A 14,308-nucleotide genomic window follows, 5' to 3' on the forward strand; every position below is an offset into this window, starting at 1 on the left:
CGTGGCTGAGTCCCAAGGGGGGTCACGTGATCCCCGTTTTGCAAACTTCTGACAAGCAAAGTCAATGTGGGAAGGCAGATTCATTTAACGACCAGGTTAATAACATGTCAACCGTGGTGATTCTCTTAACAACGGTGGGAAGGAAGCTCGTAAAATGGGCAAAATTCACTTAAATGTCTCACTTAACAACAGAAGTTTGGGGCTCTCTTGTGGTTGTCCTCGATCATAAATACAGCATTTAAGGCCTTTTGCAGTACCTTTCAGTGCTGCGACTATAATTTGTGCTGTTTTTGCTGGTCGCTTGTGGCCCTTGATTCCAGTTTTCGGCAAAAAAAAAAAAAACACACTGCAAAGGATTTGTTTTACGACCACCGCATCAGCTTAATGACGGCCACAAAACAGCTTGTAAAATCAGCTTGGTCCCAGGGAGTGACTTGCTTTATGATTGCCACGCCTTAGCTTAACGACCGCTACAAAAAAAAGATCACAAAATCAGGTCAGTCCGGTGAGTGACCTGCTTTACAACGGTCAGCCCTTGCGACACTAATGAGAAGGCTCATTAGTGAGAATATATCTGCCGGGGTGGGAAAAACCTCCACCCCACAAGGGACTAAGGGGTCATTAAACCATTGGGTGGGTGTGGCTGACTGGGTGGGCGTGGCCATCTTGACACTGATATTTCTCTCTCTGGGCACAGTGAGAATATATCTGCTGGGGGGAAAAAACCTCCGTATTGGCGACAGGGAAAGCATCCGGCCAGTAAACACTCAGCTCCGTTCAATTGCCCCAACTCCTCCCTGCAAAAGATTACGGGGTCATTAAACCACTGGGTGGGTGTGGCTGACTGGGTGGGCGTGGCCATGCTGACACTGATATTTCTCTGAGAATATATCTGCTGGGGGAAAAAAAACCTCCGTATTGGTGACAGGGAAAGCATCCGGCCAGTAAACACTCAACTCCATTCAATTGCCCCAACTCCACCCCGCAAGGGATTACGGGGTCATTAAACCACTGGGAGGGGCAGGGCTGTCTGGGGGGGCGTGGCCAGCTTGACGCGACGCCCCAAACTGCTAGCGTGTTACTTCTTTGTACTGTGTAGACCGGCCCGAAGCGATATGGGCCGGCCGCTTACATTTTCCAGGATGGGCCCACGGGCCAGATCTGACCACATCGTGGGCCAAATCCGACCCGCGGGCTTTGTGTTTGACACCCTTGCTTTAAAGGAAATTCCACCTGCAATACGATCCCAAAGCCCACCTAAGCCTACCTTGCAGGACTGTTTTGCATTGCCGGGCGCGAAGCCCGAGAGAATGGCGTCAAACGCTCAGAAAGGGTTTATAAAGTGCAAAGCTTTTATTTCTTCCAAAGACGTAAAGCCGACTTTTCATCATCGAGGCTTCCCAAGAAGAGGGCCGACGAGAACACCGGGTCATTCGGCCACGGGTTCGAGAAAGGAGGCAGCGTTTTCCACCGCTTGGATAACCACCGTCAGATGTTTATGGACGTCGTCCCACTTGTCCTGCTGCTTTCTGGCAGCAGCCACGGCGTCGGCCAGGCCTGGGAAGGTAGCCACGGAAGACGAGCGGGAGGCCCAGATGACGTGGCTGTGGGGGACAGAGGGAGAGACCCAGATGCAAATTGAATTCAAAGGCAACAATAGATACGAATTCTTATCAGCCGGTTCTATTGGCGTGGAGCCAGAGGTGTTTTACCACATAGGGCCACAAAATTCAAGATGGCAGCTACGCCAGTTCACTCAACACACTGCAGATCCCATCAAAATTATAGGGAGGGAGGAAGAAAAGGGAGAGAAGGAAGGAAGGAAGGAAGGAAGGAAGGAAGGAAGGAAGGAAGGAAGGAAGGAAGGAAGGAAGGAAGGAAGGAAAAGAGGGAGGGGAGAATGAGGAAAGAAGGAAGAAAAGGAAAGAAGGAAGAGGAAAGGAAAGGGGAGGGGAGAAAGGGAGGTTAGAAGGAAGAAAAGGAAAGAAGGAAGAAGAAAGGAAAAGAGTGAGGGGAGAGTGAGGAAAGAAGGAAGAAAAGGAAAGAAGGAAGAAGAAAGGGCAAGGGAGGGGAGAGAGGGAAAACGGAAGAAAAGGAAAGAAGGAAGAAGAAAGAAAAGGGAGTGGAGAGAGGGAAAACGGAAGAAAAGGAAAGAAGGAAGAAGAAAGGAAAAGGGAAGGGAGAGTGGGCGGTTAGAAGGAAGAAAAGGAAAGAAGGAAGGAAGAAGGAAAAGGGAGGGGAGGGGAGGGGAGGAAGAAAAGAAGAAAGAAAGAAGGAAAAGAAATCAGGAGGAAGAAAAACAAAATGAGAAGAAAGGGGAAAGGAAAGGAAAGGAAAGGAAAAGAAAGGAAAGGAAAGGAGAGGGAAAGGAAAGGAAAGGAAAGGAAAAGAAAAGAAAAGAAAAGAAAAGAAAAGAAAAGAAAAGAAGAAGAAACAAAACAAGAAGAAGGAAGGAGGGACATGCAATTTCAGATTGCAGGAGAATTTGACTGTTTTGAGCCTACTGGTAGCAATGGGCTACTAATCCTTGGAGCTGGACTAAATCCAACCTTAGGGAGGCCCAGACTGAGCAACTGGGGGAAAAAAACCACCAGGTGTGTGTGGAGGGGTGGAGGGTTTGAGTTACCTGTAATAATGCTGGTCTGGGAAAGCTCTCGGGTTCAGGAATGTCCTTTCTAGGAGCATCAGCTGGTCGTTCACCGTCCGCAGAGCAAAAGGGCTAAACGGATGTCAGGGTTGACGGAGAAAGAGACTGGTTACCCACATTCCACTAAGCAGGGGAGGGCTCCTGGGGGTTCAGCGAACCCCCCAAATGCTACGCCCACCCCACCCCGCCCCTCCCAGGAGTCTCCACGCGGCCCGTTCATCATTCCAGGTAAGTGCAGAGGGTCTGGGAGGGCAAAATACAGCCATCCCGGAGCCCGGGAGAAGCAGTTTTCGCCCTCCCGGAGGCTCAAGAAAAGCCTCCGGAGCCTGGGGAGGGCAAAAAAACACCCACGCCCACGCCATGGTGCAGGCGGATGACTAGGCCATGTCTAACCAGCAACGGGGCAGTGAACTCGTTGCTAAAGGATCTGAAGCCCACCCCTGCCACTCAGCCTAACTGTGTCTTGTTCAGGAAACGGGACTCCACCCCGATACAAGGGATTACAGCGGTCATTAAACGATGACTGCAGTTCTGAAATCTGTTAAATGAATTACTGCGATTGTGACGGGAATCCGGCTTCCCTCTGGACTTTGTGTGAAACACCATCCCGAGTCACTTTTTTCACTGCCGTTGTAACTTCAAACGGTCACTAAACAAACTGTTGTAAATCGAGGACTGCCTGTACTGTATGGACGTGTTCTGCCCCAGCTACGGACCCCAAAGAACGCAGCACACACAAAGTCCGTACAAACCTTAGTTTACTAATGAAGGACTACTAATGAGCTTTCTTAGTAGTTGTTCGAACACAAGTACAGTTAAAATCAGTCTTTTCTGAACAAGGGCTGTTCATTTAACTTCATTAACAGCCAACAAGAATCCAAAGAATAATAACTCAATTCTGAGGCACAGTATTTCAGATAACCGTAATCTTACTGTGGTTGCCAGAATGCCCAGAAGCAATTTGCAGGAAAACTGACAAAGAGCTGAATCAAACATTTCTGGAATCAAGACGCGAAAGAATATGAACGAAGTTGTTTCCTGCAAATTGCATCAGTCGTTGTCATCCTTCCTAAGTAGGCTAGGGGAGTGGCTAATTAGCCACAAGGCTTACTCTCGAGGAGACCTCCTCCTGAGGAGCCACTCCTGCCTTTTAACAGCTCTGCGCGCCTGTGCATCGAGAAGAGGCTCCTCCTCTTCTTCCTCTTCACTTATGGGAGCTTCTGGAGGTTCTGAAGGCCCTGGCTGAATCCCCGCCTCTGGCACCACATCTTCTCCAGCCTCCTCACTGTCCGACTCGAGCGCCAGCTGCACAGGCTGCTGGCGCAGCATCACACCAGCCTCCTCGCTGTCGGAATCAGCTACTAGCTGCACAGGCCACTGACGGGCCACAACAGGATTAGAAAAACGAAACAAAGAAAAATCACCTGGGAGCATCTTCATTTTGCAAACTTGCGATGTGCTGGTTGAGTTTGGCAGCTGCAGATCTGAAGCGAACAACTGCATCACGGAGGGGAACTGGAAGGAGGGGAAGCAAAGAAAGGGAAAAGATTGATAAATGCCTTTTAAATTTCCTTGACATATAATAATTTGAATTGTGGGACAACAGATGACACCTGCAATGGCATGAAATCTTTTACAGCTATTAATTTTTTTTTTCATCTTTTAATGACCCCCGTAATCCCTGGCGGGGTAGAGTATATATTCTCTTCGAGCCCAGAGAGATGCTGAGCTTGTCGATCGAAAGGTCGGCAGTTCAGCGGTTCGAATCCCTAGTGCCGCGTAACGGGGTGAGCTCCCGTGACTTCTCCCAGCTTCTGCCAACCTAGCAGTTTGAAAGCAGGTAAAAAATGCAAGTAGAAAAACAGGGACCACCTTTGGTGGGAAGGGAACAGCGTTCCGTGCGCCTTTGGCGTTGAGTCATGCCGGCCACATGACCACGGAGACGTCTTTGGACAGCGCTGGCTCTTCGGCTTTGAAATGGAGAGGAGCACCGCCCCCTAGAGTCGGGAACGACTAGCACATATGTGCGAGGGGAATCTTTACCTTTAGTTTTACCAGGGATCGAACCCACAGCCTCCTGATTGTGAGGCGAGAGCTCCACCTCCAGGCCACTGTACCACTCAGCATGCTTAAAGATATTAAGATTTCAATTTCCACTCTTAAGATTTCCAAGGACCCCTTCTCCTTCTTTCTCTCTCTCTCTTTTTCTTCCTCTCTCTCTCTCTCTTTTTTTTTCTTTCTCTCTCTCTTCCTCTCTTTCTCTCTCTCTTTCTCCTCTTCCTCCTCCTCTCTGCAAACACCTCTCACTTCCAGCACTGACAATGTTACCTAGTTGGGTCATGAAATGTCTGTAAGAAAAGCTCCCAGCTCAGAGACCACCCAGGACCCCTTCTCCTTCTCTCTCTCTCTCTTTCTTTTTTTCTCTTTCTTTCTTTCTCTCTTTCTCTCTCTCTTTCTTTCTTTCTTTCTCTCTCTGTCTCTCTCTCTTTCCTTTCTTTCTTTCGTTCTTCTCCTCCTCCTCTCTGCAAACACCTCTCACTTCTAGCACTGATGATGTTCCCTAGTTGGGTCATGAAATGTCTGTAAGAAAAGCTCCCAGCCCAGAGAGCACCCAGGACCCCTTCTCCTTCTCCTTCTCTCTCTCTCTCTTTCTCTCTTTCTTTCTTTCTCTTTCTTTCTTTTTCTCTTTCTCTCTCTCTCTCTCTCTTTCTTTCTTTCTCTCTCTGTCTCTCTCTCTTTCCTTTCTTTCTTTTGTTCTTCTCCTCCTCCTCTCTGCAAACACCTCTCACTTCTAGCACTGATGATGTTCCCTAGTTGGGTCATGAAATGTCTGTAAGAAAAGCTCCCAGCCCAGAGAGCACCCAGGACCCCTTCTCCTTCTCCTTCTCTCTCTCTCTCTTTCTCTCTTTCTTTCTTTCTCTTTCTTTCTTTTTCTCTTTCTCTCTCTCTCTCTCTCTTTCTTTCTTTCTCTCTCTGTCTCTCTCTCTTTCCTTTCTTTCTTTCGTTCTTCTCCTCCTCCTCTCTGCAAACACCTCTCACTTCTAGCACTGATGATGTTCCCTAGTTGGGTCATGAAATGTCTGTAAGAAAACCAGCCAGCCCAGAGAGCACCCAGGGCTCCATCAATCCTCCCTCCCTGTTGGTTTAGCCCACTGGTCCTGATCCTGCCCGCTGGGGTCCCCGAGAGTAAGCCCACTCCCTCTTCTGAGTGACAACCTGGCAGCTTTTTGAAGGGGTCTCTAGGGGGCTGCATTCATAGCTGTTGATCAGAGTTCAATCTGGAGAAAATTGTGAAGCAGTGCCCCAAAAATGCTTTTTTTCAAGAGGCCACTGGACTTATTTTTTCTTTTGAAGACGTTTCGCTTCTCATCCCAGAAGCTTCTTCAGCTCTGATAGAATGGTGGATAAGGAAAGGATTGATCCTCCTTGCAAACAGCTGGACATTTGCATCCTTTTAGAGGGTCGTTGAGGCCACTTGGAGATTTATCTCTATCCTCCCATAAATGGGTCCTTTCACACCCATTTGCACCACTCAGGTGAGCCTGAGGACACAGATATTTATTTATTTATTTATTGGTTCGATTTATATGCCGCCCTTCTCCGGAGACTCAGGGCGGCTTACAATGCTTTTAAGCAATAGCCTTCATACTTTTGTATATACCTGCTTAGTAGGGCTTTCGGGCCCCCCTAAGCGGTGTTCTTTTTTATACAAAGTCATCTTATTGCCCCCACAATCCGGGTCCTCATTTTACCTACCTCGGAAGGATGGAAGGCTGAGTCAACCTTGAGCCTGGTGAGATTTGAACTCACAGTAATTGCAGGCAGCTGGTGCTACTTAACAGCACTTTAGTCTGCTGCGCCACCAAGACTCTTGGTGGCAAACCTCTAAGTGGCCTCAACGACCCTCTAAAAGGATGCAAATGACCAGCTGTCTGCAAGGAGTATCAATCCTTCCCTTCCCCACCATCGAGTCAGAGCTGAAGAAGATTCTTGGATGAGAAGCGAAACGTCTTCAAAAGGAAAAAAACCAGACAACTTTGGGACAAAACATGACCCTGGATGGCTGAGAATCCCCATAGACACGTGAAGGATCTCCTTCCTTGTTGTCTCTCCAAACATCATTTAATTTGTCTGGGCCAAAACTATTTAATTTGATTTTAATTCTACTTTTAAATTTTGTATGTATGTGTTTTATTGTTTGGCTGTGCACCGCCCTGAGTCCTTCGGGAGTAGGGCGGTATAGAAATCAAATAAAATAAATAAAATAAAAAATCAGCCCTGCGAGGCAGGCCACACCTCCGCTTCCTCACCAAGAGAGAGGCTGTGGTTGAGGAGGTCCGCCTGGAAGGCCCGCTCGGCCGTGTCGTACATGGCTTGCAAGGCCTCCCCGTAGTCGCTCACGTTGAAGGGCAGGATCGTGGCCTCCGCCAGGCGCAGCAAGACGTTGCCGGCCGTTTGTGCCACGGCCTGGTGGCTGGTGAATCCTGTGGGGAGAGAGGAGACTGACGGGGGTGTCCGGGGAGCTTGCAGTATACCCTGGGCGTGTCAAAAAAGGCAAGATGGCGGCTGTCAGAGTTCCACCAGCTTGTGACGGAGAGAATGAATCTTCATCAGAGGTGGGATTCAGCCGGTTCGCACCGATGACTTTGGGCCAATCACCAAGAGACTGGGAATTCTAGTCCCGCCTTAGACATGAAAGCCAACTGGGTGACTTTGGACCAATCACCAGGAGACTGGGAATTCTAGTCCCGCCTTAGACATGAAAGTCTTAGACATAAAAACGTTTTTATTCCAACAGGCTGGTCTGACCTAACTCTCCCTTTTAAATTGGGTTTTAAATTGGGTTTTAAATGTTTTAGATAAATTGGATGTCTTAAATTTGTTTTTTGAGCCCAAATTATTTAATCTATTTTTAATAGTTTTTAATTTTTGTATGTTATTTATATTTTTAATCTTGGCTGTTCACCACCCTGAGTCCTTCGGGAGTAGGGCGGTATACAAATATGATAAAATAAATAAATAAATAAAATAAAATAAAAGTCAGCTGGGTGACTTTGGACCAATCACCAGGACACTGGGAATTCTAGTCCCGCCCTAGACATGAAAGCCAACTGGGTGACTTTGGACCAATCACCAAGAGACTGGGAATTCTAGTCCTGCCTTAGACATGAAAGTCAGCTGGGTGACTTTGGGCCAATCACCAGGAGACAGGAAATTCTAGTCCCGCCTTAGACATGAAAGTCAGCTGGATGACTTTGGACCAATCACCAGGAGACTGGGAGTTGTAGTCCCACCTTAAGCCTAAAAGCCATCTGGGTGACTCTGGGCCAATCACCAGGAGACTGGGAATTCTAGTCCTGCCTTAGACATGAAAGTCAGCTGGGTGACTTTGGGCCAATCACCAGGAGACTGGGAATTCTAGTCCCGCCTTAGACATGAAAGTCAGCTGGATGACTTTGGACCAATCACCAGGAGACTGGGAATTCTAGTCCTGCCTTAGACATGAAAGCCAGCTGGGTGACTTTGGACCAATCACCAGGAGACTGGGAGTTCTAGTCCCGCGTTAGACATGAAAGTCAGCTGGGTGACTTTGGGCCAATCACCAAGAGACTGGGAATTCTAGTCCCGCCCTAGACATGAAAGCCAACTGGGTGACTTTGGGCCAATCACCAGGAGATGGTGAGTTCTAGTCCTGCCTTAGACATGAAAGCAAGCTGGGTGACTCTCTCAGCCCCACCCACCTCGCAGGGTTGTTTTTACGGGGGAAAAAGGTGGAGGGAAGATCTGTGTTGGATCTGTTTGCCTCCTTGCATTGTCCAAATAATACAGGTGGGGATACAAATAAATGAAATAAATAAAATAAAAACAGTGGCCTTGAGGTACGACTGTTCCACCGCCCACCAATCCTTACCGGGATCGATATATCGGTCTGCGTAGTCAAAGGTATCGAAGGCCGTGTGATAAGCAGGGTAAATGCGTGCCGATGTTTTGCTCTGGACAAAAAAGAAAAGAAAAGTAGAAAACAAAAAAAAAACCACATCACATTGCTGGCTTATCAGAATGTTTTTCCAACTTTCAGCTGTGATTTCCTTGTGGTGCCCCATCCACCTGCTAAAAACTGCCTTTCTCCAGCTCAGTCCATGAGAGCTAGCAGTTGCTACCCAGCTGAGGTTGTTAAGACGTTAAGCAGGTCTTAAAAGGAAATGTGGGCTAGAAGTAGAATCCAAAATACTGAATATAAGCAGTCCTCGACTTACAACGGTTCATTTCAGAGTTACAACGGCACTCCAAAAAGTTGACTTATGGGCCGCTTTTCACAATTACAAGCTTTGCAGCCTCACTTAACAACCGTTTTGCTTAGCAACGGAAAGTTTGGGCTCGATGGCGGTCATAAGTCACGGACTAGGGGCATAACCGTTTCTCCAATTTTCAATTCTTATTGTCCAGGTGCTCGAACGAGAGGGTGGGGGGGGGAATGTGAAATAAAGGGGGTGAATTCTACCGCCTGTTTCTTATTTAACCAAAGGAAATTTAGAATTCAGCTCAGCTCTTCTTCTCTCTGGACTTCTTCCGTTTCTCTCCTCAGCCACCCTCTCTGGTGTGCAAAAGAGGAGTGGGCTTCAAAACTTTTAGCAAGGGGTTCTCTGCCCGGTTGCTAGGTGGGCATGGCCATGGTGGGCGTGGCCTAGTCGGTCTCCTGCACCGCGGGGGGGGGGGTTGTTTTTGCCCTCCCCGGGCTCCGCAGGCTTTTCTTGAGCCTCCAGGAGGGCGAAAACAGCCTCCCCAGGCTCCGGAGGCCCTCCAGAGGCCTGGAACTTCCAGTAGGCCCGTTTTTCGCCCTCCCTGAGTTTCCGCGTGCGCCTTGCACTTACCTGCATCTAAAACGGGCCGCGTGGGGACTCCGGGGCGGGGAGGGGAACGGAGGGGAGGGCGGAGCCAGCCAGGAGTGGGATTTGGGGGTTCTCCGAACTGCACAGAATCTTAGCTAGAGGTTTTCCCGAACCCCTGCGAACCCCCAGCAGCCCACTCCTGCACACACACACAACACACACACACCCAGGGACTCACCCGATCGTAGGTGTAAGCGATGTCCATCGCGGTGATGCCCAGATAGTGGATGAAAGGAGCAAAATCACTTCCAGCCCCCAGGGACCCCAAGCTGCAAAAGAGCAAGCAAAAATCCCAGCTGAGTTTGCCCAGAAAATTGAAATGGCTGAGTTGCCATCACTTGAGAAACCGAGTTTGTTTTAATCTGGGTTAGCTTGGTTGAGTGATCCCAAATGCTTTCGTTTGTTTATGGGGCGACGTGTTGACGAAGGTAACTCTCTCCCCTTTGTTTTTGTTTATTTTGTAAAAAGGTTTTTTTTTTTTTCATTTTTTAACACACAGACAAACACACAAACAATGTATTTTTTTCTGAACGGAGTATTGGCCGGTTCATAAATTTAAGCAATTTTTCAATACAATTCATATATTCCCTTTAGCCATAATATTTTCCCTTCTTTTCCCTTTTTTTCTTTTCTTTTTCTTTCTTCTTTTTTTTTTTGAATCCATATTGCCCATTAATCCTGGCTCTAATCTTCACCAAATTTCATTTTTCCCTTCATCTCTATAGGAAACCCCTTAAATTTAAAATCTCATTTAACATAAGTCCTAATATTACAATCATTCATTTAATATCAAAATAATAAACCAGAACATTTTATGCCATACATTTTCTTAAATCTTATTCCAAGTAATACACTCCAATATCTTAATAATAATCAGTTACCTATATAGCAGTTTTCCCTAATTAATTTTATTTGTATTTTTAGAACTTGTCCTTTTATAGACTCCAAACATGAAATTAAAAATATTCCAATTGTTACAAATTCTCTAATTTTAAGTAAAGCATATTTCTAAAATTTATTTCATTTCACTCTCTCCCCTTTGTATTGGGATCAAGAACTGGGGGGGGGTTATGGGCACGCACTGGTCTTTTCTGGGTGGGTTTGGGATTTCTTGGTGGCCTCCTTTCCAAGGTGCACACCAGATTGGATCACATTCAGTTCTTGTCTACAGGGGTGGGATTGAAAAAATTCAGCAACCGGTTGGCTGCCCGGTTGCTGGGTGTGTGTGGCCTACTCGGCCTCCTGCACTATGGCGGGTGGGGGGGTGTTTTCACCCTCCCCAGGCTCCAGAGGCTTTCCTAGAGCCTCCAGGAGGGCAAAAACGGCCTCCCCCGGGCATCGGAGGCCCTCCAGAGACTGGAAACAGGCCCATATCCGGACTTCTAGTAGGCCCGTTTTTCGCCCTCCCAGAGCCTCCGCACACGCCCTGCACTTACCTGGCATCCAAAACAGGCCACGTGGAGACTCCTGGGAGGGGCGGGGTGGGGTGGGCGAGGTCAGCCAGTCCTTGGAACAACCAGTTCGGTGAACCAGATTAAAATTAACATCCGATTCGCCCGAACCGGTCCTAACCTGCTGAATCCCACCTCTGATTGTCTACCTAGAGAACCAAGTTACTCCATGGCTTCGTGCCAATGCAGAGTGGGTGGCCTGGTCAGTTCAGAAAGCTACTGGATGTGTTTGGACAAAATGAAAACGTTGGTTTATTTTGTTATCTGTACATGCGTGCCTTTGTATGTATGTGAGAGAGAGAAAGAGACTGTGAGTTCTTGTTAGAAATTCTGTATATAGCTCTACAGAACAAACAGTGCACCGTCCACATGTGCCTTTCTGCTTAACTGCCAGAAGGAAGCAGGAAACTTTACTCAGAGAAAAGTCATGCATAAAATGCAATTACAAACTTTATAAACACTGCCATCTACCATCTCTACTGAATACTGCTGTAGTTGTTGCACAAAATACATGAACAACGTATTCCAACAATTCTCGTTGTGACTTAGGCATGAAATATCTCTCTCTTTCTCTCTCTCTCTCTCTTTCTCTCGCTTTCTCTCCCCCCTCTCCCTCTCTCTTTCTCTCTCTCTCTCTCTTTCTTTCTCTCTCTCCCCCTCTTTCTCCAGCCTCTCTCTCTTCCTCTCCCTCTCCCTCTCCCCCTCTCTCTTTCTCCCTCTCTCTCTCTCTTTCTTCCTCTCTCTCTCTCTTTCTTTCTCTCTCCCTCCCTCTCCCCCCTCTCTCTTTCTCCCTCTCTTTCTTTCTCTCCCCCTCTTTCTCCCGCCTCTCTCTCTTCGTCTTCTTCTTCCTCTCTCTCCCCCTCTCTCTTTCTCCCTCTCTCTTTCCCTCTCTTTCCCTCTCTTTCTTTCTTTCTCTCTCCCTCCTTCTCCACTCTCTCTTTCTCCCTCTCTTTCTTTCTCTCTCTCTTTCTCTCTCCCCCTCTCTCCCGCCTCTCTCTCTCTTCCTCTTCCTCTCTCTCTCCCCCCTCTCTCTCTCCCTCTCTCTCTTCCTCTCTTTCTTTCCCTCTTTCTCTCTCTCTTTCTCTCTCTCCCCCTCTCTCTCTTCTTCTTCCTCTCCCCCCCTCTCTCTCTCCCCCCTCTCTTTCTTTCTCTCTCTCCCCCACTTTCCCCTGCCTCTCTCTCTCCCGCTCTCTCTTTCCCCCTCTCTTTCTTTCTTTCTCTCTCTGCCCAACCAACCTTGCAAGGTTGTTGTCACGGGATGGGATAAAAATCTAATCAATAAAACCAGCAAATTTTGCATCGTTTCTACGAACTCCAACCCCAAAGAAGCCAGTTCAGAAAATTGTGTGATGCCAGCCACACAAAGATATTTCTAGACACACTCTGGTGATGGGCAGGCTAGCGTAAGGACCAGCATTAATGCAACCCCAAGACCAAAAGCAACAAACTATGGTTTATACAGCCATGATGGATAAAATGTAGTCAAACTACAGTTTTGTGTAGTTAGTCAACAGCTGCTTAAGATCTAGAGTTGTCCTCAATTTACAACCGTTACTGGCAATTACAGTCATAAATCATCAGAGTCGTAAAGCGGGTCATCACAGGATCGACCTGATTTTATGACCTTTTTCGTGGCAGTTATTGGGTGCTTTTTTCTTAGAAACCGGAATCAAAGGCCAATTTTCAGCAAAAATGTTCTAAATTGCAGTCACGTGACCTCAGGATGCTGCAAACAGCTATAAATGTGAGCTGATTGCCGAACATCCAAAATGTGGTCACATGACTGTGGGGGGGAGGGGCATCAAAACTTCAAAACTGGGTCACCTTTTGGGGTATCCGTCGTAACTTGGAACAGTCACTAAGTGACCGGTCGTAAATTGAGGACTACCTGAAATTAATCCTGTGTGGGCTACTTGAAGAAATGACTGTATGGGGGTATAAAGCAGGGATGAAATGCTCCCAGTTCGGACCGGATCATCCGATCCGGTAGCGATGGAGACGGGTGGTTCGGAGAACCGGTAGCAAAAATCCCTGCCCCCTCACCCATGCCCAGCTGAGCCGCACAATCATCAGAGGCTTTTTTTTTTAATTTTTAAAAGCATTTTTTCTACAACCTCTTTGGTCGAAAAAATGCTTTTAAAAGTTACAATCAGAGGCTTTTAAAAGCATTTTTTCTACAACCTCTTCAGCCGAAGAGATTATAGAAAAAATGTTTTTAAAAGGAAAAAAAGCCTCTGTCGATCAGGCAAGTCACCTGGGATCATCAGAGGCTTTTAAAAAAAATTTTTTTTAATATTTTTTTTACATTTTTGTGGGAGCTTCATCACTGGAGGATTTTAAGAAGAGAAAGCATTTTTTAAAAAATGGTTTTAAAAGTAAAATAAAAAAGTTGGCCACGCCCACTCAGTCATATTACCCCTCCCCACCAAGCCACGCCCACAGAACCGGTAGTAACAAAATTTGTATTTCACCACTGGTATAAAGTCCATGCATCCGCCTATTTACACACACAGACACACACACAAAAACACACACATACACACTTGACACAACCTTTTACCTGGGGATTATTCCATGGACCGAGCTAGTTCTGTTGAAATGGCGTTTCCAGTTTTCATAGATGGATACCGAAGGATTGGCTGGGGTCTTGACCTAAAGAGAAAGGAGCTCTTAAAAGAGGATGCAAAATTGGCATTTTTAAAAAATATGATGGTGCTCTCCACCTAGAGAGAAGAAATCCCTTTGGGTGGTGATGAAAAGAAATCTGTTTTTCAATTTCGCGCACAGAGTGTTTCTCCTTCTTGGCAGTTTCAAGATGGGTGGACTTCAACTCCCAGAATTCCCCAGCCAGCATGCTTCAAGAGGGATGGGCTTCAACTCCCAGAATCCCCCAGCCAGCATGCTTTATGAACCCCCTTCTCCGCTTACCTCTTGAGTAGCTGCAAAAACCACCGTTTGAGCTGGGGGCGTTCCTTGGACCCTCAAGGTGGCATTAGCTGGGGAAGGAGACACAGCATTAAAAGATGTTGAAGAGTTACGCTGCTCCTGTCTTTCCTTCTTTCTTTCTTTCTTTCTTTCTTTCTTTCTTTCTTTCTTTCTTTCTTTCTTTCTTTCTTTCTTTCTTTCTTTCTTTCTTTCTTTTTTCCTTCTTTTCTTTCTTCCTTCCTTTCTTCCTTCCTTCTTTTCTTTCTTCCTTTCCCTCTTTCTTCCTTTCTCTCCTTCTTTCCTTCCTCTTTCTTTCTTTCTTTCTTTCTTTCTTTCTTTCTTTCTTTCTTTCTTTCTTTCTTTCTTTCTTTCTGCTAAACAACTAATTCTACTGT

General features: G+C 46.9%; 1 protein-coding gene across 1 annotated transcript in view; it reads right to left on the bottom strand.

Moving 5' to 3' along the window:
- Positions 1-1,329: 1,329 nt before the first annotated feature.
- The window catches only part of NAALADL1 (N-acetylated alpha-linked acidic dipeptidase like 1), a 39,422-nt gene continuing 26,443 nt past the window's right edge, over positions 1,330-14,308 (bottom strand). The window contains exons 12-19 of the mRNA XM_087881256.1: positions 13,917-13,984; positions 13,549-13,640; positions 9,716-9,806; positions 8,559-8,640; positions 6,958-7,131; positions 4,072-4,162; positions 2,627-2,719; positions 1,330-1,604 (exon numbers count right to left, since the gene is read on the bottom strand). Of these exons, the coding sequence (XP_087737382.1) occupies positions 1,430-1,604; positions 2,627-2,719; positions 4,072-4,162; positions 6,958-7,131; positions 8,559-8,640; positions 9,716-9,806; positions 13,549-13,640; positions 13,917-13,984 (866 nt within the window). The 3' untranslated portion in view covers positions 1,330-1,429. The remainder of the gene's footprint in view (positions 1,605-2,626; positions 2,720-4,071; positions 4,163-6,957; positions 7,132-8,558; positions 8,641-9,715; positions 9,807-13,548; positions 13,641-13,916; positions 13,985-14,308) is intronic.

This window comes from Pantherophis guttatus, chromosome 18, assembly GCF_059756535.1.
Source record: "Pantherophis guttatus breed Tessera chromosome 18, ASM5975653v1, whole genome shotgun sequence".
In the NCBI taxonomy this organism is placed as follows: domain Eukaryota; kingdom Metazoa; phylum Chordata; class Lepidosauria; order Squamata; family Colubridae; genus Pantherophis; species Pantherophis guttatus.